General features: G+C 43.2%; 1 protein-coding gene across 1 annotated transcript in view; it reads left to right on the forward strand.

The window, feature by feature from the left end:
* wdr44 (WD repeat domain 44) overlaps positions 1-24,241 on the forward strand; it is a 115,587-nt gene that overhangs the window by 79,797 nt on the left and 11,549 nt on the right. Inside the window, exons 11-17 of the mRNA XM_068047854.1 lie at positions 8,973-9,111; positions 10,161-10,222; positions 11,194-11,310; positions 18,152-18,274; positions 20,133-20,324; positions 20,567-20,668; positions 20,759-20,874. Coding sequence (XP_067903955.1) covers positions 8,973-9,111; positions 10,161-10,222; positions 11,194-11,310; positions 18,152-18,274; positions 20,133-20,324; positions 20,567-20,668; positions 20,759-20,874 — 851 coding nt within the window. The remainder of the gene's footprint in view (positions 1-8,972; positions 9,112-10,160; positions 10,223-11,193; positions 11,311-18,151; positions 18,275-20,132; positions 20,325-20,566; positions 20,669-20,758; positions 20,875-24,241) is intronic.

A 24,241-nucleotide genomic window follows, 5' to 3' on the forward strand; every position in this document is an offset into this window, starting at 1 on the left:
GATGGCTGCAATCCTGCCATTCACACCTCTAATCACATCATATGTTTCTTCACTTGTCCCATTACCACTCCCTTTGGCTTTTCACCATGCTACCTTTGTCATTTAATCTTCCATCCTATCACAGACCTTTTTTATTCTTCGAACCCTCCTTTCAATTGCTCAAAACCTATTACATTTCTGACTTTTCCCAGTTCTGATGAAAGGTCACAGACCTGAAACGTTAACTCTCTTTCTCTTTCCACAGATGCTGCCAGATCTGAGTAATTCTAGCATCTTCTGCTTTTATTTTTATTTATTTGGAGATACAGCACTGAAACAGGCCCTTCGGCCCACCGAGTCTCTGCCGCCCAACAACCACCCATTTATACTAACCGTACAGTAATCCCATATTCCCTACCATCTACCTACACTAGTGGCAATTTACAATGGCCAATTTACCTATCACCTGCAAGTCTTTGGCTGTGGGAGGAAACCGGAGCACCCGGCGAAAACCCACGCAGACACAGGGAGAACTTGCAAACTCCGCACAGGCAGTGTCCAGAACTGAACCCGGGTCGCTGGAGCTGTGAGGCTGCGGTGCTAACCACTGTGCCACCCCAGCATCTGCAGTATTTTGCTTTTGTATTGCGGTCAACTGTTAATAGCTGTATCCTTGACTTTTGGAGGCCTAAAGTGGTATTGACTTTTCCTGTGCCCTTGTGCTTGGGGAATAAATGCAGTAGTTATTCCAGTATTATTTACTCAAAAATTAATGACTTAAGATTTTTAAAAGATTTGTGGGCCTAATTTAGAATATTCAGTTGACTCAATTACGAGTTTTGATATTTTGGCTTTTTAAAAATATTCTTTCCCTTCCCATTTACAGTTTTTGTTTCTCCTTTCCCTTCTCACTTCTTTCTGAACCTTGGGTTCTGCTTCCCACATGAGCAATGGTAGCTATTTGATACCTTAGTGATTTCCATGGATGAGTCAAAATCATGTTAACAGACTAGCTAGTTTAACAGGGCTTCACAGCTGAGCTTGACCTTGTCTCTGTTCAATCTTTAAATGGCCACAATTTTCAGCAGAGCTTTCTGGATAGTACTCAGGACCACAAACCTAAGATGATTGACAAAAGATGCAGGGGGCGATGACGAGAATTTGTTTAACGTAGTGAGTTGTTATGAGTGCACTGCCAGAATAGGTAGTGGAAACAGATTTGATAGTAACTTTCAAAATTGAATTGGACATATACTTGAAAAAAAAAACGCAGTGCTCTGGGGCAAGAGCAGAAGAGTGGGACTAATTTTATAGCCCTTACAAAGAGCTGGCATAAGCATGATGGGCTGAATGGCTTCATCTGTGCTGTGATTCCATTGTTAAAATGACTGATCTAGGAGTGGGACTTTTATGTTTCCAATAGTTATAATAATTATTATTACAATGCAAGGCTGAACTAGTTATAACATTAACTGTTTGGTAGAATGGAGATTGCACTTTGAATATGGATGATTTCTGCGGTGTTAGAAAGGAAAGTGTGTCTGCTAGACAATACCAACAAGTCAAAGGTAAGGAAATGTAGCTCAAATATATCACAAAGCTATCTCACTGTGGTCCATGCATTTTTGTACTGTTCTGGGAACTTAAACTACCAGGTTGAGGAAAATTATATTGTTGTTATGGTCAAGTGAGGAGGGGTCGAAGGGATTCCTTCTTTTCCCTCTCCTTGTTTGACCACAGCAGGTTTAATTCTTAAAGTAAATGTACTGGCCAATTCACTAGGTGTTTGGTTCTTGTTATGATCATAGCAAGTAAGCAACCAATCGGATAGGTTTTCTTTAGTTAACAAAGAGAGCTTTTTAAAAAATTCATTCATGGGATGTGGGCGTCGCTGGCTAAGCCAGCATTTATTGCCCATCCACAATTGCCCTTGAGAAGGTCCTGGTGAGCTGCCTTGAACTGCTGCAGTCCATGGGGGTAGGTACACACACTGTGCTGTTAGGAAGGGAGTTCCAGGATTTTGGCCCAGTGACAGTGTAGGATCGGCGATATAGTTCCAAGTCAGGATGGTGTGTGACTTGGAGGGCAACTTGCAGGTGATGGTGTTCCCATGCATTTGCTACCCTTGTTCTTCTAGGCGATAGAGGTCGTGGGTTTGGAAGGTGCTGTCTGAGGAGCCTAGGTGCGTTGCTGCAGTGCATCTTGTAGAGGGTACACACTGCTGCCACTGTGCATTGGTGGTGGAGGGAGTGAATGTTGGTGGATGGGGTGCCAATCAAGCGGGCTGCTTTATTCTGGATGGTGTCGAGCTGCTTGAGTGTTGGAGCTGCACCCATCCAGGCAAGTGGAGAGTATTCCCTCACACTCCTGACTTGTGCCTTGTAGATGGTGGACAGACTTTGGAGCTGAGTTACTCGCTGCAGGATTCCTAGCCTCTGATCTGCTCTTGTAGCCACAGGATTTATATGACTGCTCCAGTTGAGTTTCTTTAGTTTAGTTTAGAGATGCAGCACTGAAACAGGCCCTTCGGCCCACCGAGTCTGTGCCGACCATCAACCACCCATTTATACTAATCCTACACTAATCCCATATTCCTGCCACATCCGCACCTGTCCCTATATTTCCCTACCAGTTACCTATACTAGGGGCAATTTATAATGGCCAATTTACCTACCAACCTGCAAGTCTTTTGGCTGTGGGAGGAAACCGGAGCACCCGGAGAAAACCCACGCAGACACAGGGAGAACTTGCAAACTCCACACAGGCAGTACCCAGAATTGAACCCAGGTCGTTGGAGCTGTGAGGCTGCGGTGCTAACCATTGCGCCACTGTGCCGCCCAATCATAGCTGCTAGGATGTTGATAGTTGGGGAATTCAGCAATGGTAATGCCATTGAATGTCAAGGGGGGATGGTTAGATTCTCTCTTGTTGGAGATGGTCATTGCCTGGCACTTGTGTGGCGCGAATGTTACTTGCCACTTATCAGCCCAAGCCTGGATATTGTCTAGGTCTTGCTGCATTTCTACACAGACTGCTTCAGTATCTGAGGAGTCACGAATGGTGCTGAACGTTGTGCAGTTATCAGCGAACATGCCCACTTGTGACCTTATGATTGAAGAAAGGTCATTGATGAAGCAGCTGAAGATGGTTGGGCCTGGGACACTACCCTGAAGAACCCCTGCAGTGATGTCCTGGAGCTGAGATGATTCATCCGCAACAACCACAACAATCTTCCTTTTCGCTAGGTATGACTCCAACCAGCAGAGAGTTTTCCCCCTGATTCCCATTGACTGTAGTTTTGCTAGGGCTCCTTGAAGGCATACATGATCAAATGCTGCCTTGATGTCAAGGGCAGTCACTCTCACCTCACCTCTTGAGTTCAGTTCTTTTTTCCATGTTTGAACCAAGACTGTAATGAGGTCAGGAGCTGAGTGACACTGGTGGAACCCAAACTGAGCAGGTTACTGCTAAGCAAGTGCTGCTTGATAGCACTATTGATGACACCTTCTATCAGTTTACTGATGATTGAGAGTAGACTGATGGGGCCGCAATTGGCCGGGTTGAACTTGTCCTGCTTTTTGTGTACAGGACCTACCTGGGCAATTTTCCACATTGCTGGGTAGATGCCTGTGTTGTAGCTGTACTGGAACAGCTTGGCTAGGGGCGCGGCAAGTTCTGTAGCACAGGTCTTCAGTACTATGGCCGGAATATTGTCAGGGCCCGTAGCTTTTGCAGTCTCCAGTGCCTTCAGTCATTTCTTGATATCCCGTGAAGTGAATCGAATTGGCTGAAGTCTGGTAACTGTGATGCTTGGAACTTCAGGAGGAAGCCGAGATGGATCATCAACTCGGCACTTCTGGCTGAAGATTGTTGCAAATGTTTCAGCCTCATCTTTCGCGCTGATGTGCTGGGCTCCCCCATCATTGAGGTTGGGGATATTTGTGAAGCCACCTCCTCCAGTTAGTTGTTTAATTGTCCACCACCATTCGCGGTTGGTTGTGGCAGGTCTGCAGAGCTTAGATCATATCCGTTGTTTATGGGATTGCTCAGCTCTGTCTATCGCATGCTGCTTACGCAGTTGGGCATGCAAGTAGTCCTGTGTTGCAGCTTAACCAGGTTGACACTTCATTTTGAGGTATGCACTTGGCATGTCCTCCTGCACTGTTCTTTGAACCAGGGTTGGTCTCCTGGCTTGATGGTAATGTTAGAGTGGGAGATATGCCGGGCCATGAGGTCACAGATTGTGGTTGAGTGCAATGCTGCTAATGGCCCGCAGCGCCTCATGGATGCCCAGTTTTCCGTTGCTAGCTTGTTCGAAATCTATCCCATTTAGCATGCTGGTAGTGCCACACAACACGATGGAGCATATCCTCAATGTGAAGGCAGGACTTCATCTCCACAAGGACTGTGCAGTGGTCACTCCTACCAATGCTGTTAAGGACAGATGCATCTGCAGCAGCCAAATTGGTGAGGACGCGGTTAAGTATGTTTTTCCCTCTTGTTGGTTCCCTCACCGCCTGCTGCATACCCAGTCTAGCAGCTATGTCCTTTAGGGCTCGGTCACTAGTGGTGCTACCGAGCCACTCTTGATGCTGGGCATTGAAGTCCCCACCCAGAGTATATTCTCTGTCCTTGCCACCCTCAGTGCTTCCTCCAAGTTGTGTTTAACATGGAGGAGTACTGACTCATCAGCTGAGGGAGGGCGGTAGTTGGTAATCAGCAGGAGGTTTGCTTGTCCATGCTTGACCTGATGCCATGAGATTTCACGGGGTCTGGAGTCGATGTTGAGGACTCCCAGGGAAACTCCCTCCCTCCCGTATCCCACTGTACCGCCACCTCTGCTGGGTCTGTCCTGCTGGTGGTACAGGACATTCCCGGGGATGGTGATGGCCGTGTCTGGGTCATTGTAAGGTATGATTCGGTGAGTATGACTATGTCAGGCTGTTGCTTGACTAGTCTGTCGGACAGCTCTCCCAGCTTTGGCACAAGCCCACAGATGTTAGTAAGGAAGATTTTGCAGGGTCGACCGGGCTGGGTTTGCTGTTGTCGTTTCCGGAGCCTAAGTTGATGCCAGGTGGTCCGTCTGGTTTCATTCTTTTTTATTGACTTCATAGTGGTTAGATGCAACTGAGTGGCTTGCTGGGCCATTTCAGAGGGCATTTAAGAGTAAGCAAAATTGTTGTGGGTCTGGAGTCACATGTAGGTCAGTCCAGGTAAGGGCAGCACATTTCCTTCCCTAAAGGCAATTAGTCCTTTCTGCATTTCAAGCTGCAATGCAGAGAGGGAGAGGGGGAACCCCATTTGGTTTCTGCTCATGTCAGGGTCCATTTGCTTCTTCTCCTCTCTCTGCTGCAGAGGAAAAACCGCAGATGGGAAGGGGCTTTTCACATGACAAGTGGTCGGAATTTTACATTGGGTGAGAGGCCTGGTCCACGGCCAAAAAGTCAGGGGCGAACCTGCCTCCAGGTCTGGGGAGCTGTGCCTGAATTTTTCACTCCCCAGCCCTTAATTGGCCTTGGGTGGGACTTCCGGCCTAACGGAGCTGCCAGCAAATCAGTGAGCCGGTAACCTAGTCCCAGCAGTACCGCCAGGAGCAGTGGCCCCTGCTGGGACTACACCCAGGCATCGCTAGCAAGGTGAAGGACGGGCCCTGAACGTCCCTGACGAGACCCCAAAAAAGTGGCTGGGCCCCAATGAGATTAGGGAGTGGGGGTGTGTATTGTGTAGTGGGTGCGGTTGGGGCGGTCCTCCGTGGGGCACAGGGTGCCTGATCTGGAGGGCACTCCCCCCAGCCCGCAAGAAAGCTGCCAGGTTTTACCTGGTGGTCCTGAGCTAGGAGTAACTCCCTCACTAGTGGTACCTTTACTGATTGTATTGGGTCTTTCCTCTAGTTAGTTCGAGCTGCCTTAATTCCGTTTGGAAAGCTCTTTTACCCTTTCTTGGAATTCTCTCTCTCTCTCTCTCTCTCTCTCTCTCTCTCTCTCTCTCTCTCTCTCTCTCTCTCTCTCTCTCTCTCTCTCTCTCTCTCTCTCTCTCTCTCTGTTGCTCTCTCGCTCTCGAAAGCTCTTTCTTTCTCTTGGAACTCTAATTCTCAACTCCCGCTGTTTTAGCTGCATCTTAGCTGATGTTACTTTGTCTATTTCAGACACTGTGCCTGTCCCTGGTTCTTGAGTGTCAATTTTAAAATGGTTGGCCACTGGTTTTAGATTTTCAGGCTTCCTGGCTTTTGGATGGACAGTAATCTCCAATTGCCCAGCTACATTCCTTAACTCTTCAACAGATAGGGCTTTTAACCTGGCCCAACTTACTTCACTCTGTTCTCGGAAGGTAGTGGCCTTGAATGTGGACATTTTAGTTCTCTAGCACTAAAAATGACAAGAAAAACCTGTATTGAAGTTTTTAAATTGTTGCTTGGGTTCAATTTGGTTTCCCACTTCCAATTTCCCATTTGTCTTTGGGTTTGATCCCAGATATGAGCCTCCAAATTACTGTTACAATCAAGTGAGGAGGGTCGTAGGGCTTCCCTCTTTTCCTTCTCCTTGTTTGACCAGAACAAGTATAATTCTTCCTTAGAGTGGGTACGTTGGCCAATTCTGTAGGTGTTTGGTTCTTGTTATGTTCATAGCAAGTAAGGAAGAGGACAGATTTTCTTGAGTCAACAAAGAAAGAGGTTAACTTTATTGTACCTAAACCGAACTAATAATGTGCTAACTTTCACACTTGCACATTCGAGATTTTTAAAATATTATTTGTCACTGGCTCGGCCAGCATTTATTGCCCGTCCCTAATTGCCCTTGAACTGAATGATTTGCTAGGCCATTTCTAAGGGCAGTTAAAGAGTCAACCACATTGGAGCCACTTGTAGGCCAGACCAGGTAAGGATGGCAGATTTTCTTCCCTAAAGGACGTTGGTGAACCAGATGGGTTTCTACAACAATCAACAATGGTTTCATGGCCATCCTTCGACTAGCTTTCTTAATTCCCAGATTAATTGAATTCACATTTCACCATCTGCCACGGTGGGATTCGAACCCATGTCCCCAGAGCAGTAGCCTGAGTCTTTGGGGTACTGGTCCAGCGACATTACCACTACGCCAGCGCCTCCTCCCACACACACACACACAAATAGGTTACAGAGTGAGGAAATATAGATTGGTTGAGTTAGAGTACTTAAAAAAAGGTATACAGTCTGTGAGGTTTGGTGATTCGGCTGGCTTCTGGCTGAATTCAGTGGTCCTGAGGCTTTTAGTTTGAAGTAGATGACTGGTTCAATGAGTCTCTTGGAGACAGTGACGCAGATGATTTACTCCAGCGGGGTGTCTGTTTGTAGCTGCAGTATGCAAAGGTGGTCAGTCAACGAGCAGGATTTAAAAACTTTCAAACTGGAATGGAGAGAGAGAGGGGGACCTCCACTTAAGGTCTGCTCATGTCAGAGTTCAGTTGCTTCTCTGCTGCAGAGAAAAACACCAGCTTAAAACCACAGATGCGGATGAGATTGTCACATGACAGTTGCTCACTCATTCAACCATAGCAGTGAGTATTTCTCTGCTTGCTGGGTAGAACGGGTAGTTCCTTTAAACTTCCTGGGTTTTGGTTCTTGCTGGGAAGTTAAGACATTTTGTCTCCCTCAACATAGTCTTTGGCAATGTTGGATACAGTGAAGCAACCTAGGTGATCATCTTAAGCTGAAAGGTTCATTTTGCTAGCAGCTTGTCTTTTAAAATGTCTTTTAAAAAAAAAACAAATTCAGATCTCCAGCCAGTGGACCAAAGAAAGTTATCATTCAACAAAACACACTGGCATAACATTGTCCATGATCTTGAAATTAGATTAAACTCTGCGCATGTGTAGAAAGGTACCAAATTAGCCTGCACAATATTTGGCAGTGTGCATCGTTAATTTGTGGAGAAGCACAAAAATTTAAAATGTATACTTTGTGTAGATCAAATTGTCTCAAGTCTTTGTGCATTTGTTAATGGGGTTAACATCAAAGAACAGGTGAATGCGAACCCCATTTGTCTTCCATAGCAAACAACCAGAGAAAAACCGACTGAATTAATCTGAGTAGACCTCTTCTATTTAGGAGAACCGACAAGGCCATGCTCCGTGAACTGCTTTCTGATCTCACCTGTAAACATTTCTGTTAATTGGATCAATTTTTAATCTTTTAAATGGCTTTTTGGGGAGTGCTGCACATGCTAGGTGCTTGCTGTTTCTCCACATCAGTTCCATGGCACATTTTGTTGAAAATCTCAGTTATGTAGTCAATATGTAGCCATGGTGATGTGCGTTTGATTACTTGGTTGGGACATTTGCTGGTGGCCTGATTTTTTTAAAAAAAACTATAGTCTGTGCTGTCCTACATATTGCAGTATAAACATGTCAGATCTGCAGATTCCAAAACATTAAAAATTCCTGGGTAGGAGATCGGAAGTCAGGGAAAAGTCAATAATATAATCACAGGCTTCTTTCTGCAATTCTAATTCTGTTCCATTTTGGTTATTTTTAAAGATGCAACATTGCTTTGTAAGTCACAACTTTATTGAAACTTTTAGGAGTATACTTGGGGTTGTGTCTTGTACACTAATCTGAATGATACTTTGGTCAACTTGTTTAAGGGTCCAACTAATATTTGCGGCGTGTAATTTTTATAACTATATTTCTAAAAGTATTGCAGCTTGCTGCTGTTCAGAGTTGTTCCCAAATTTTGTGTTATGAGAAATGTAGTTTAAGATCTCTGAAAGCATTATTTATAGAGATAGCTAATTTACTAAACACAATTAGTATAATGTTGTAAAAACATTGTCTTTGTTGTAGCAGTGGTTTTCTGCTAGTTATTGAATTGCTTGCCATATACTAGTGATGGAGTATCTCAGAAAAGGTTCTTTCTTCAACAGAAAGCAGGCTAATTCACTATCTGTGCTCTAAAAAGCAAGGAAAAGATTTTCATAATGTTTTAGAGATATGGTGAAATAATGGATTTTTGTTTTTAGGGGGCTGTGTGGACAATGAAATTTTCACACTGCGGTCGTTTACTTGCAACAGCTGGTCAAGATAATGTTGTACGAATATGGGTTTTAAAAAATGCTTGGGACTACTTCAACAACATGAGAATGAAATACAACACTGAAGGTAATCTTTTCCTGAAATGTGACCTGTTTGTTTGCATTATTGAGCTGCTGGCAAAACTGCTTAGTGAGGAGGGGGAGGGGGGGGGGGGTCCTCTCTGAAATGATGGTCTTCACATGCATTTGTCCTCTATTCGCTCGATGATAGCAAGTTGGTAGTCAATGGAGAATGAATTATCAGGGTTCTATATCTGGTGGAATTACCTAATATTGACTGTCAACAGCCCTTCAAAAGTCTTGATGTTGGCAGTCACTTTGTATTTTAGAAAGAAACAACTTGCATTTATATAGGGCCTTTGTGACCTCGGGACTCCAGATACTTCATGGCCAATGAACTACCTTTTGAAATGTAGTCACTGTTGTAATGTAGGGAAATACGCCAGCAAGTTTGTCCAGTAAGATCCCATAAACAGCAACGATAAATGACCAGATATTTTGTAATTGGAAAAGTCTGCTTCCTAATCTTGTTAGCTATGAAAGATGATCCTTGGAGAAAAGTTGTTATATTAATACCTGTCAGACAGTATTTAGTTTTGGAAAAGGGACATTGAATTTGTTTCCAGTCAACTCTTTGTGACTGCTGACTTGACAAAGGTACTTTTTTGTCTGTACTGGGAATTTTGAAGCCAGCTGATTTAGAACACCGAACCTGTAAGGTTTGCATTTTATAGCAAACTCAGTTCAGTGACTCTGATCCCACATAGTAGGCAAAGAAAGCAGAGGGGAAGCCTTTGTGCTGGAGTGCACATTATCTGGGACTGTAGGGGAGGGGGAATCTAGTTTTTAGCTATCAATTTGGGGAAAAAATCAACTTTTTCAGTGACCACTCAGGCCAAGTTGATTTTCATTTGGTTCAGATGGATCTTGGGCATTATGGCGTTCATGTGGACTCATTGCGTTATAGCTGCAGTATATCAAAAGAATTGCAGATTTAGTGGGAAAAAGAATTATGACTTTGTATGGTTTACTAGTCTCTTTTGAAGCTGCTGAAGTGATAAACTAGCATTTTGTTCTTCAGCTACTGCCTGGTAACAATATTTTAACTTCATTAAGGTCGTGTGTCACCATCCCCTTCACAAGAAAGCTTGAGTTCTTCAAAATCTGACACTGACACGGTACGTATACAGATAGAAATTGTACATAGTTCAGGCAAAATGAACAGTGGGGGTGAAGTTGGTCTTCGGTAGCACAAAATAGGCAATAACAGATTGGTACATCCTGCATGATTTTCTTTTCCACTGACTTCAGTCAATAAAATCAGGCAGAGTATAAAACTGGCAGTCGATTTGCGATCGCTCATTTTACATAATCGCCAAAGACCAGTTTCACCCCCATTTTGTAACCAACAATAATTCTGAAATCATGGAAATAAACTAACTTGGAGCTGCATTATTCTACCCAGCTCTAGTAGAACGTTGCCAATTTAAGGAAAGCCATGCCATTATGCGCTTACCTATTGTAGCATGGCTAATTTAAAGAGTAGAGAGGGAGCAGCTGTATGATTCTACCGAGCTGCAGTCGCCAGGTTTTTTTGGTTAGTACAATGAGAGTTGCACTCCAGGCTCAATGCTGCATCTGTTAGTCCATCTACCTTGATATTAGAGAATTGATCTGTTAATTTTAATTTAAGTATTTTTTTAAAAACCTGCACAAAATTATCCACTATGAAATAATTTGTTTTACTTTTGGAACAGTGATTGATTATTGTGTAGGTAATGTAATTTTGTAAGTGAAAGTACAATTTTATGCTCTTGAATATTCTTCTTCGTTGGCCTCCTTATCTTGAGAGACAATGGGTAAGCGCCTGGAGGTGGTCAGTGGTGTGTGGAGCAGCGCCTGGAGTGGCTATAAAGGCCAATTCTCGAGTGACAGGCTCTTCCACAGGTGCTGCAGAAAAATTTGTTTGTCGGGGCTGTTACACAGTTGGCTCTCCCCTTGCGCTTTTGTCTTTTTTCCTGCCAACTGCTAAGTCTCTTCGATTACTTAATGTCCTTTTAAACCATTAAGTTAACAATCTTAATGTTGGGATATAGAAGAGTTTGCTTTTTAAAAGTCAGAAGCTTACATTTTCTTTGCTGTTTCTCAGGCATACAGTGGAACCGAAGAGTCTGATCCTGAAGACAAAAATGCACCATTTAGGCAACACCCATTTTGTAAATACAAGGGGCATACTGCTGATCTTCTGGACCTCTCATGGTCAAAGGTAGAAGAATATATATAATAAATGTTTGCATATAGCAGGTGTCCATGGGACAGTGAATCTTTTGTGTAGAATATCATCCAAGGCATCACTCTTTAAAAAAAAAGTTTATATTGTGACAACAGCTTGTATTATTATAGTGCCTATAAACTTAGAAAAAAAACCCACCCCAAAACACTTGAGAGGCATGAAGAAGAGATGGACACAAAGGCAAAAAAGGTATTGCGGGGGGTGACCAAAAGCTTGGTTGAAGATATAGATTTTAAGGAGGAGAGATGTGATGGAGTTGAGGGAATAAATTTGAGAGAATTGGGGCTTTAAGTGGCTGAAGGTATAAAGGCTAATAGTGGGGTGAAGGGAGGGGAATGAGAATGTACAAAGGGTGGAGTAAGAGAAGTGGAGGGTTTGTAGGGCTAGGGAAAGTTCTAAGAGATGAGTCGTGAAATCCTGAAAGGATTAAACACAAGGTGGTGAATTTTAAACAGGGGACCTTGGAGAGAAGCTTGGTCAGTTAAGACAAGGTGCAGGATACCATACAGGCAGCAAAGACGTGGATGAGCTGAAATTTATAGAGAATGGGCTTCTGGGGGCCCAACCAGGGGGAAATTGGAATAGTTGAATCTGGAGAAAATAAAGAAATGAGTGAGGGTTTCAGCAGCAAGAATGGATGGAGGCAGCCAATGTTATAGAGGCCGAAGTAGCTCATCTTTATGATGGATGTGGGATTGGAAACCCATCTCCGGGCCGAATAGGATGGCAAGATTACAAACAGTCTGATTCAGCCTGAGACAGTGGTTTGTTAGGAGGATGGGATTGGTGGCGAATCTACAGAGTTGCTGGGAATGGCTGAAGATGGTGGCTTCACTCTTCCCAAGTTTGTGGTTCATCAAAGACTGGATGTCTGACGAGAAGTCCGACAACATGGAAACAGTAGAGAGAGGTGGTGAATAACTACATGTCTAGCTGGATGTCTTCAGCTTACATGTGGAAGCTGATCCCATGTCTAGGAAAAACCGATATGAGACAGCTTGTAGATGAGGAAAAAGAGGCCTTGATGGACTTTAGAGTTGTGCAGGGCATAACTGGAGATGCTCTGGCATCTTAGAACCAAGTGATGGCAGTCTCACTGAGCTGAACAATGGTGAAAAGGAGTTAGAGAAGGATGGTGTGGTTGAGCATGTCAAGGGCTACTGAGATGCTGAGGAGATATAATCGATCACAGTCAGAAAAGATGTCATTGACTTTGTTTAACAGTGTGGTGGGGTGGAAACTTAATTTGAGATATTCAAATGAGGACTTACAGGGTAGATGAGCATAGATTTGGGAGATGACAATACATTCAAAGGAGAGGAAATTAAGATAAGAGATGGGGTGGTTGTTAGTAAGGACATTAGCCGAAGGTGAGACTTTTGAGGAAGCGCGTGATGACTACAGTTCTGAAATGTCAGTGTTAACTAGCATTGGGTCCAAATTATCAGGTCAGTAAGAATGGGATCCAGGGGGTAAGAGGTAGGTTTTGTGGTTGAGAGAAAGTCAGCATGGGAATACGAGACAATCTAGGGAGACAAAACATGGGTCGGGAGGTTTGGCTTGGTGGGAAATGGGAAGCTGGAGAGGATCCTTGTTGACAAAGTGGACACCCATCTCACTTGCTGAAAGAATGGCGGGAACTGGGAGACGGGTTTAGAAGATAGTTGCTAGCCTTACTGATGGGCTCAAAAAAACCCTTATCTGTTAAATTAGCAATGCTTATTTGTTAAATGCCAGCAGGGAGAAATAAGTACCAATCAGGAACCAGCAATTCACTTTTAATATGGATTTCCTTGGAACCCTTTGTATGATAGACAATGCTAAATTCTCTGGAGGATTGGGATTTTAAAGGATGAGGAAGATCATAACACTTTTGGAAAGTATATTTTTTATTTGGATAAGAAAAGACAAGCTGACAGCTCAAATAGAAATTCATATGTATGACCTGAGAGCCATTACAGAGATGTGGCTACAAGGAAACCAAAGCTGGGACCTGAATATCCAAGCGTACGTGACATTCAGGAAGGACAGGAAGCTGGGAAAAAGTGGTGGGGTAGCTCTGTTAATTAAAGAGGGCGTTAGTACTGCAGTGAGAGATGACCTTAATTCTAAATGTCAAGACATGGAATCAGTTTGGGTGGAACTAAAACAGCAAAGGGCAGAAAACATTATTGGGAGTTGTTTATAGGCCACCAAACAGCAGTGGTAATGTAATTCACAGTATAAATCAGGAAATTAGAGGTGTGTGTAACAATGGAATACAGTAATGATGGGGGATTTCAATCTACATATAGACTGGGAAAACCTAATTAATACTAATGTTGTGGAGGACGAATTCTTGGAATGTATGCAAGAATTTTCATGAGCAGTATGTTGAGGAATCAACTAGGGAACAGGCCATTTTAGATCTAGTGTTCAATGAAAAAGGGCTGATTAATAATTTTGTTGTAAATGATCTATAGGAAAGAGTGACTATAATATGAGAGAATTTCGCATTAATTTTGAAAGTGATGTCAATCAGAAACTAGGGTCTTCAATCTAAGCAAAGGAAACTATGAAGGTATGAGGGGCAAATTGGCTGTGGTGGATTGGGAAACTATGTGAAAAAGCATGTGGTAGAGGCAATGGCTAACATTTAAAGAACTAATATGTAGTTTACAGAAACACATTCCTTCATGCACAAAAACCCAGCAAGGAAAGTGTTCCAACTGTGGCTAACAAAAGAAATCAAATATATATATATACGTATCCATTCATGGGATGTGGGCGTCGCTGGCTAGGCCAGCATTTATTACCCATCCCAAATTTCCCTTGAGAAGGTGGTGGTGAGCTACCTTCTTGAACTGCTGCAATCCATGGGAGGTAGGTACACCCACAGTGCTGTTAGGAAGGGAGTTCCAGGATTTTGACCCAGTGACAGTGAAGGAACGGTGATATAGTTCCAAGTCAGGATGGTGTGTGACTTGGAGGGGAACTTGCAGGTGGTGGTGCTCCCATGCATTTGATGTCCTTGTCCTTCTTGTTGGTAGAAGTTGCAGGTTTGGCAGGTGCTGTCGAAGGAACCTTGGTGTGTTGTTGCAGTGCATCATGTAGATGGTACACACTGCTGCCACTGTGCGTCGGTGGTGGAGGGAGTGAATGTTTGTGGATGGGGTACCAATCAAGCAGGCTGCTTTGTCCTGGATGGTGTCGAGTTTTTTGAGTATTGTTAGAGCTGCACCCATCCAGGCAAGTGGAGAGTATTCCGTCACACTCCTGACTTGTGCCTTGTAGATGGTGGACATGCTTTGGGGAGTCAGGAGGTGAGTTACCCACCACAGGATTCCTAGCCTCTGACCTGCTCTTGTAGCCACAGTATTGATATGGCTGCTCAAGTTCAGTTTCTGGTCAATGGTAGCCCCGAGGATGTTGTTAGTGGGGGACTTGGCGATGGTAATGCCATTGAATGTCAAGGGGGATGGTTAGATTCTCTCTTGTTTGAGATGGTCATTGCCTGGCACATGTGTGGCGCGAATGTTACTTGCCACTTATCAGCCCACGCCTGGATATTGTCTAGGTCTTGTTGCATTTCTGCATGGACTGCTTCAGTATCTGAGGAGTCGCAAATGGTGCTGAACATTGTGCAATCATCAGGGAACATCCCCACTTCTGACCTTATGATTGAAGGAAGGTCATTGATGAAGCAGCTGAAGATGGTTGGGCCTAGGACACTACTCTGAGGAATTCCTGCAGTGATGTCCTGGAGCTCAGATGATTGACCTCTTAAAAACCATAACCATCTTCCTTTGCACTAGGTATGACTCCAACCAGCGGAGAGTTTTCCCTCTGATTTCCATTGACTCCAGTTTTGCTAGGGCTCCTCGAAGCCATACTCGGTCAAATGCTGCCTTGATGTCAAGGGCAGTCACACTCACCTCACCTCTTGAGTGCAGCTCTTTTGTCCATGTTTGAACCAAGGCTGTAATGATGTCAGGAGCTGAGTGGCCCTGGCAGAACCCAAACTGAGCGTCACTGAGCAGATTATTGCTAAGCAAGTGCCGCTTGATGGCATTGTTGATGACACCTTCCATTGCTTTACTGATGATTGAGAGTAGGCTGATGGGGCAGTAATTGGCTGGGTTGGACTTATCCTGATTTTTGTGTACAGGACATACCTGGGCAATTTTCCACATTGCTGGGTAGATGTCCGTGTTTTATCTGTACTGGAACAGCTTGGCTAAGAGTACGACAAGTTCTGGAGCACATGCCTTTGCGATATCCAGTGCCTTCAGTCATTTCTTGATATCACGCGGAGTGAATCGAATTGGCTAATGTCTGGTACCTGTGTTGCTGTGGACTTCAGGAGGAGGCTGAGGTGGATCATCGACTCGGCACTTCTGGCTGAAGATTTTTGGAAATGCTTCAGCCTTATCTTTCGCACTGATTTGCTGGGCTCCCCCATCATTGAGGATGGGGATATTTGTGGAGCCACCTCCTCCAGTTAGTTGTTTTATTGTCCACTGACATTCATGGCTGAATGTGGCAGGACTGCAGAGCTTAGATCTGATCTGGTGGTTATGGGATCGTTTAGTTCTGTCTATCGCATGCTGTTATGCAGTTTGGCATGCAGGTTGTCCTGTGATGTAGCTATTAGATCAAAGGAAGAGGTGTATAAAGTTGCCAAACAAAAGCCTGAGGATTGGAAACATTTTAGAATCCTGCAGAGGAGGACCAAGAAAAAGATTAAGAATGGGAAAATAGAATATGAGAGTAAACTATCAAGAAACATAAAAATGGATTGTAAAAGCTTCTATAGGTATGTAAAAAGGAAAAGATTAACAAAAAGAAATGTGGGTCCATTATAATCGAAGTCTGGAGAATTTATAATGGGAAATAAGGAAATGGCACAGAAACTAAACAAATACTTTGTGTCTGTCTTCACGGAGGAAAATACTGAAAACCTCCCAGAAATAATGGCAAATCAAGGGACTAGTGTAAATGAGGAACTGCAAGATATTAATAGTTTAAAAAAAAAAGTACTAGAGAAATTAATGGGATTTAAAGTAGATAAATCCCCTGGACCTGATTATCTACATCACAGAGTGTTGAAAGGGGCGGCTGTCGAGATAGTAGATGCATTGGTGGTCAAAATTCTGTAGACTCTGGAATAGTTCCTGCAGATTGGAAGGTGGCAACTGTAACCCCAGTATTTAAGAAGGGAGGGAGAGAGAAAACGGGGAACTACAGATCCATTAGCCTAACATCAGTCGTAGGGAAAATGCTAGAATTTATAATAAAGGATCTGATAACAGGAGACTTAAAAAAAAATAAATAAATAATGGTAGGATTGGGCAAAGTCAACATGAACTTATGAAATGGCAATTACGTTTAACAAACCAGTTGGAGGTTTTGAGGATGTAAATAGTAGAATAGGTGACTGTGGTATATTTAGATTTTCAGAAGCTTTTGGTAAGATCCCACACAAGAGGTTAGTAAACAAAATTAGAGCACATAGAATTGGGGAGAATATACTGGCATGGATTGAGAACTGGTTAACGGACAGAAAGCAGCGTAGGAATAAATGGGTCATTTTCAGGTTCGCAGGCTGTGACTAGTGGCATACTGCAAGGATCAGTGCTTGGGCCCCAGCTATTCACAATCTATGGACATGGGGATTAAATTTAATGTTTCCAAGTTTGCAGGTGACTCAAAACTAGGTGGAAGTGTGAGTTGTGAGGAGGATACAAAGATGCTTCAAGGGGATTTGGAGAGGCTAAGCGAGTGGACAGAAATTTGGCAGGCGGAATACAATGTGGAGAATTGTCAGGTTATCCACTTTGGTAGGAAAAACAGAAATACAGAGTATTTCTTAAATGGTGTAAGGCTGGGAAGTGTTGAACTTCAGGGGGACTTGGTGTCCTTGTTCATGAGCCACTGAAAGTTAACATGCAGGTACAGCAAGCATTTAAGAAGGCAAATGGTATATTGGCCTTTAATACAAGAGGATTTGAGTCGAGTAAAGATGTCATACTACAATTATATAGAGCCTTGGTGAGACTACACCTGGAGTATTGTGTGCAGTTTTGGTCTCCTTACCTAAGGAAAGATGTACTTGCCATAGAGGAAGGTTCACCAAACTAATTTCTGGAATGGAGGGATTGTCTTATGAAGAAAGATTAAATAGACTGGGCCTTTATTCTCTGGAGTCTAGAAGAATGAGAGGTGATCTCATTCAAACATACAACATTCTTACAGGGCTCGACAGGGTAGATGCAGGAAGGATGTTTCCCCTGGCTGGGGAGTCTAGAACCAGGGAACACAGTCTCAGAATAAGGGGCAGGCTATTTAGAACTGAGATGAGGAGGAATTTCTTTACTCAGAGGGTGGTGAACCTTTGGAATTCTCTGCCTCAGAGGGCTGTGGCTGCTCCGTTGAGAATCTTCAAGACTGAGATTGATAGATTTCTATAAATAAATACATCAAGGGATACGGGGATAGTGCAGGAAAATAGTGTTGAAGTAGAAGATCAGCCATGATCTCATTGAATGGTGGAGTGGGCTTGAAGGGCTGAATGGCCTTCTCCTGCTCCTATTTCTTGGTTATGTTCTTTGTAAGTGCTTCAGTTGCTTTCCTCTCCTCTTACCTTGGTACCTAACTCTGTTTACTGATCCTTTTTGAAGTACAGAATCCTGATTCGATAAAGTAATAGGTGATCTTTTCCAGAATCTCTCGTGTGTTAGGTCCCTCTTTACGTTATATAACCAACTATTTAATCACTCATTTTACTGTCAACCTGGAAACGATTTTTAACATCTTTATGCTTTGAACCCCACAGAACTACTTTCTGCTGTCATCCTCGATGGACAAAACAGTTCGATTGTGGCACATATCGAGGAGGGAATGTCTTTGCTGCTTTCAGCATATAGATTTTGTTACTGCAATAGCTTTTCACCCAAGAGTAAGTTACTAATGCAAACTATTTGCTTTTATTATGAAAAGCCTTTTAAAAGACCAAGTAACAGTTAATTGAAGATGTTGGCAGTTAAGAACATAAGAATAGGAGCAGGAGTAGATCATATGGCCCCTAGAGTCTACTCTGTCATTCAATACAATCATGGCTGATCCTATGCTTCAACTTCACTTTCCCACATGTTTCCCATATCCCTTGATTTCCCAAGACCAAAAATCTGTCTCCGCCTTTGGTGCATCCACAACCCTCTGGGGTAAAGAATTACAAAGATTTCTCTTCACTTCAGTCCTAAATTATCACCCCCCGGCCATGGGAAACAAGCTCTTTTATCGACCCTCTCAAGCCCCTTCAGAATCTTGTACATTTTAATGAGATCACCTTTCATTCTTAACTCCTGAGAGTATAGGCTCAATTTACTCAGCCTGTCATCACAAAGTATCCCTCCCATCGCAGGACACCCATCTAGTAAACCTCCGTTGCACGACCTCCAAGGCAAGTATAACCTTCCTTTGATATGGAGACTATAACTCCGCGCAATGCTCCAGGTGTGTCTCACCAAAGCCCTATACAACTGTAACAAGACTTCCATATTCTTGTACTCGAATCCCCTTGCAATAAAGGCCAACATTTGCCTTCCTAATTGCTTGTTGTACCTGCATGCTAACTTTGTGTTCCTTGTAAGAGTACGCCAAAGTGTCACTGAACATAATTTCCAAGCTTCACACCTTTTAAAAATATTCTGCTTTTCTATTACTACCATAGTGAATAACCTCCTACTTCCCCACATTATACACTATCTGCCACTCACTTAATTTGTCTGTCGATTGTAGCCTCTCTGTCCTCCTCGCTGCTTACATTCCCACCTAGCCTTGTCATAGCTTAACCTAACTTGTCCCTGTTAACAAAGGTTCACTTTTATGACTACCTACAACTATGCCAAATAATTTTATTTGACAAGGTGAGTAAGGTTTTTGGGTTATGTTTCACTAAAATACGTATGTGCTGCAGGTTTCACATTTGTCCTTCAAAACCCAAGGCCAGCTAGGCCAGATGTTCCTCTACCCTAACTCTGCTGATTCAGCACACAGAAAAAGCATTGAACCTTTCCTATATGAACCACACCATTTAGTGGACATGCTCACTGCCTGAACAGGCTTTCTGAAATTTTTGCATGAATATAAGCACTTATTTTCAAAGAACTTGCATCAGTATAGCATCTTATGACATCTCGAGCATCTAGAAACATTTAACAAATAATTTACTTAATACGGTAGTTGCTACATATGCCAATTTGGTAGTAAGTTTGCATGCAGCAAAATCCCACAAACAGCAATTGAAAGGATGGCCAGTTTATTTTGGGGAGTTCTAGTTGAGGCAGGTGTAGGGATGGAAACTGAGAACTCCCTACTCCTCTTCAGAAAGTAGCATTGGGACAGACAGTCAAGTTCTTAGATTAACATCCATCTGTAAATCAGCACTCCCTATACTGCACTGGAGTGTCAGTCGACGTATGTAGTCGAATCCTGAAGTGCATTCTGATTCCACAAATACACCCAAAGTACAAACATGCTCAATTCTCCTTCATGCAAAGGGTTCCCTACAGACTCACTTATGCAAATCAGAGCTATAATTACACTGGAGTTTGTGCTTTTGTATTTGCTGACTTTATGCTTTGGTCAGGCCAGTGTGGTACAGTGACTTGTTTTCTCTGTGACTTGTTCAACTCACTTCACATTTAAGTTTCTGTTGCTGTGTGGGAGCAGAACTTGAACCCAGAATAAAATCAAGCCTTGCAATACCGATGAGATTGTTACATCCCCTCCTGTTTATGATTTGTTTTCTCCAGGACGATAGGTACTTCTTAAGTGGGTCGCTTGATGGGAAACTCCGTTTGTGGAACATTCCTGACAAGAAGGTCGCATTGTGGAACGAAATTGATGGACAAACAAAACTAATAACAGCAGCAAACTTCTGTCAAAATGGCAAATATGCAGTGATTGGCACCTATGATGGCAGATGCATCTTCTATGACACGGAGGTAATTCTAATTCGGTGGTTGAGAAGATTTAGCTTCGGTATTTGATGAAGTGTGTGCATTTTGTTATATTAACTGCGATGTGATTCTTGAGGGAAACTTGACTTTGCTATACTTTATATGCATTATAATTTTGAAAAGGCTATTCTTGTATAAATTCACAATTAGTTTCTGTTTTAATAAAATTGTTTAAAAGATGTAAGCAATCTAATCCTGGCTCTGTTTTTGAACCATTCCCTCCCCAGCATCTGAAGTACCACACACAGATACATGTCCGCTCCACTAGAGGGAGAAACAGAGTCGGGAGAAAAATCACAGGCATTGAGCCGTTACCTGGCGAAAATAAGGTGGGTACTTCTGTTGGAGAGCAAGGTGCAAAGATAACTTTGTGTTTCATTAACAGCGTATATCTTAACATTTTGAACTCTTGAATTTAGATCCTTGTGACCTCCAACGATTCAAGAATTCGCCTGTACGACCTTAGAGATTTGTCCATTTCTATGAAATATAAAGGCTATGTTAACAGCAGTAGTCAAATCAAAGCAAGTTTTAGGTAAGGATATGAATTTCTTCATGATGTAAACCTCACAGTACTACTTTCTGTTGCCACCTTTGGACAAAATAACCTGCTTGTTGCATCGATAACCATCACAGTTTTTCCAGAGTTAGTGTAAACTGTTAGTAAAACAAATTCACAAAGAAATTCCTACTTTTTTTTAAACAAAGTCTGCTCGTGCTGCACTCCAGAATTTAAATGAATGCTGGATTCTGTGGGACATGTGCAGATTTGAGGTCTGTTTTCTTGCTGGCTTTGGAAAACTTAATTTAGACAGAAAATCAGAGCTAGTAGATGGGGAATGTGACTGCTACCTCTGTTGAACAGATTGGACACAATGTTGATCGCACTCATTGCTCCTTCTATTGGATCTTAAGTGTGCACCTGAACTATTGGAACAACAGACAAGGTTTAATATCTCTTCTGAATGACAATACCTCCAGCAGTGCAGCATTCCCTCAATACTGCACTAGTGTGTCTAGTTCCACCAACTACTTCGACCTCTTTGCCATGGTCTGCTTCCACCACTGCTGAAACTTCCCTGCATGCATTTTTTGCCTCTTATCTCAATTGCTGTAGCGATCTCCTTACCAGCCTCCCATTTTCACCTTCCAAAAACTCTAACTAGTTCAAAATCCATAACCTAACCTACATCAAGTCCTTGCCTTTCATAAAAGCAAAATACTGCAGATGCTGGAAATCTGAAACAAAAACAAGAAATGCTGGAATCACTCAGCAGGTCTGGCAGCATCTGTGGAAAGAGAAGCAGAGTTAACGTTTCGGGTCAGTGACCCTTCTTCGGAACACCTTGCCTTTCATACCTGTCTTCTTTGATCTGCAGTGGCTCCCAATCTCTTAGCATCTCTGATTTTAAATTCTTGGCCTTATTTTCAAATTCCTCCATGGCCTTGTCCACCCCAAATCTACATAACCATTTGAAACCCGACACTCCTCCTCCTCCCCCACCCCCTCCCAAAAAAACATGGATTCTTCATTCTTCTTGACTTTAGCCTATTGGACATTCCTCCCTCCCTTTGCCCCTCATTGAATGCTGTGCTTTCAGTTGCATATGTCTCACTTTCTATAATTTTCTACTGAAGCCACTTCACCATAATCTCTTCCTTGAAGACTCTCCTTTTCTAACCCACCTTTTGTGACCAAGATTTTAGTCACCCCTTCTAATCTTCCTTTCAGCCTGACATCAGTTATCTTCTTGCCTCTGTGACGTACTTTGGGATGTTTTTCTATATTAAAGGCGTTCATTTAAGTGTATTTTGTTGGTTATTTTCAATGCTCTAGTCCTGAATTGAGATTCTGACATATGTTTCCAAAGCAAGTACTGGTAACTTAGTCAAGCTTTCACGCTATTTGTTGGAGAATAGTGTGTTGATGGGAGAAGGAGTTAGGAAAGGACAAAATATTTTTGTATAAACTGGAGGTAAATTTTCTTGCGTTAAATCTGCCTTGATACTTGACAATTTACTGATTGCCTAGATGCATGCTTTGGACCAGATCTACCAATTGGTGCTTTCAGTGCTCCCATTTTGTCAGGTGAATAGAATAATATCGCAATTCAAGCTTTCCTACTACATGACACTGTTTGAAAACTGCATCTAAGAATGTCACAGAATTGTTACAGCACAGAAAGAGGCAATTCGGCCCATTGTGTCTGCAACAGCTCTCTGAATGAGCAATTCACTTAGTGCCATTCCCCCGCCTTCTCCCCGTAACACTGCACATTCTTCCTTTTTAGATAACCAGCTAATTCCCTTTTGAATGCCTTGATTGAACTTGCCTCCACCACACACTCTGCCCGCGCATTCCGGATCCTGACCACTCACTGCCCTCAGTTCTTTTGCCATTCACTTAAAATTGGTGTCCTCTCATTCTTGATTCTTTCATGATTGGGAACAGTTTCTCCCTATTTACTCTGTCCAGACCCCTCATGATTTTGAATACCTCTATCAGATCTCCTCTCAGTCTTCTGTAAGAAAAACAGTCTCAACTTAGAGTCATAGAGTCGTACAGCATAGAATCAGGCCCACCGTGTCCATGCCGACCATAATGCCTATCTATACTAATCCCACCTGCCTGCAATAATTCCATATCCCTCTATGCCTTGCTCATTCAAGTACCTGCCCAGATGCCTCTTAAATGTTGCTACTGTTCCTGCCTCCACCACCTCCTCAGGCAGCTCATTACCCCACTATTCTTTGTGTGCAAAATTTATTCCTTTGATCCCCTTAACCCTCCTCCCCCTCACCTTAAATCTATGCTCTCTAGTTTTAGTCACCCCTACCATGGGAAACAGACTCTGGCTATCTACCCTATCTATGTCTCTCATAATTTTATATACCTCTATCATGTCCCCTCTCAGCCTCCTTCGCTCCAGGGAAAACAGACCCAGCCTATCCAATCTCTCTTTATAACTCAAGCCCTCCAAACCAGGCAACATCCTTGTGAATCCTTTCTGCACCCTCTCTAGCTTAATCACATCTTTCCTGCAGTGCGGCGACCAGAACTGCACACAGTATTCCAAATGCGGCTTAACCAACGTTATGTACAACTGTAACATGACGTCCCAACTCTTGTACTCAGTGCCTCGGCCGATGAAGGCAAGCATGCCATACGCCTTCTTCACCACCCTGTCTACCTGTGTTGCCACCTTCAGGGAATTATGTACTTGCACCCCAAGGTCTGTCTGCTCAAGAACACTCCCCAGGGCCCTGCCATTCACTGTCTATGTCCTGCCCTGGTTTAACTTCCCAAAATGCATCACTTCGCACTTGTCTGTGTTAAATTCCATTTGCCAATCCCTTGCCCACTTTCCCAGTTTATCTATATCCTGTTGTAACCTTAGACAACCTTCTTCACTGTCCAGTACACCACCAATTCTGGTGTCATCTGCAAACTTGCTAATCATGCCCCCTACATTCACTTCCCCAAGTCATTAATATATATGACAAATAACAGAGGGCCCAGCACTGATCCCTGTGGCACACCACTGGTCATCGGCCTCCAATCTGCAAAACAACCCTCCACTACCACCCTCTACCTCCCATCACCAAGCCAATTTTGTATCCAATTTGCTAGCTCACCCTGGATCCCATGTGTTCGAACCTTCTGGACCAGCCTACCATGCGGGACCTTGTTAAAGGCCTTGCTAAAGTCCATGTAGACAACGTCCATCGCTTTGCCCTTGTCAATCCTCTTGGTCACCTCCTCGAAAAACTCAATCAAATTCGTGAGACCTGATTTCCCACGCACAAAGCCATGCTGACTATCCCTAATCGGACCATGCCTTTCCAAATGCATATAAATCCTGTCTCTCAGAATCCCTTCTAATAACTTTCCCACCACTGAT

Source organism: Heterodontus francisci, chromosome 15, assembly GCF_036365525.1.
Source record: "Heterodontus francisci isolate sHetFra1 chromosome 15, sHetFra1.hap1, whole genome shotgun sequence".
Taxonomy (NCBI): Eukaryota; Metazoa; Chordata; class Chondrichthyes; order Heterodontiformes; family Heterodontidae; genus Heterodontus; species Heterodontus francisci.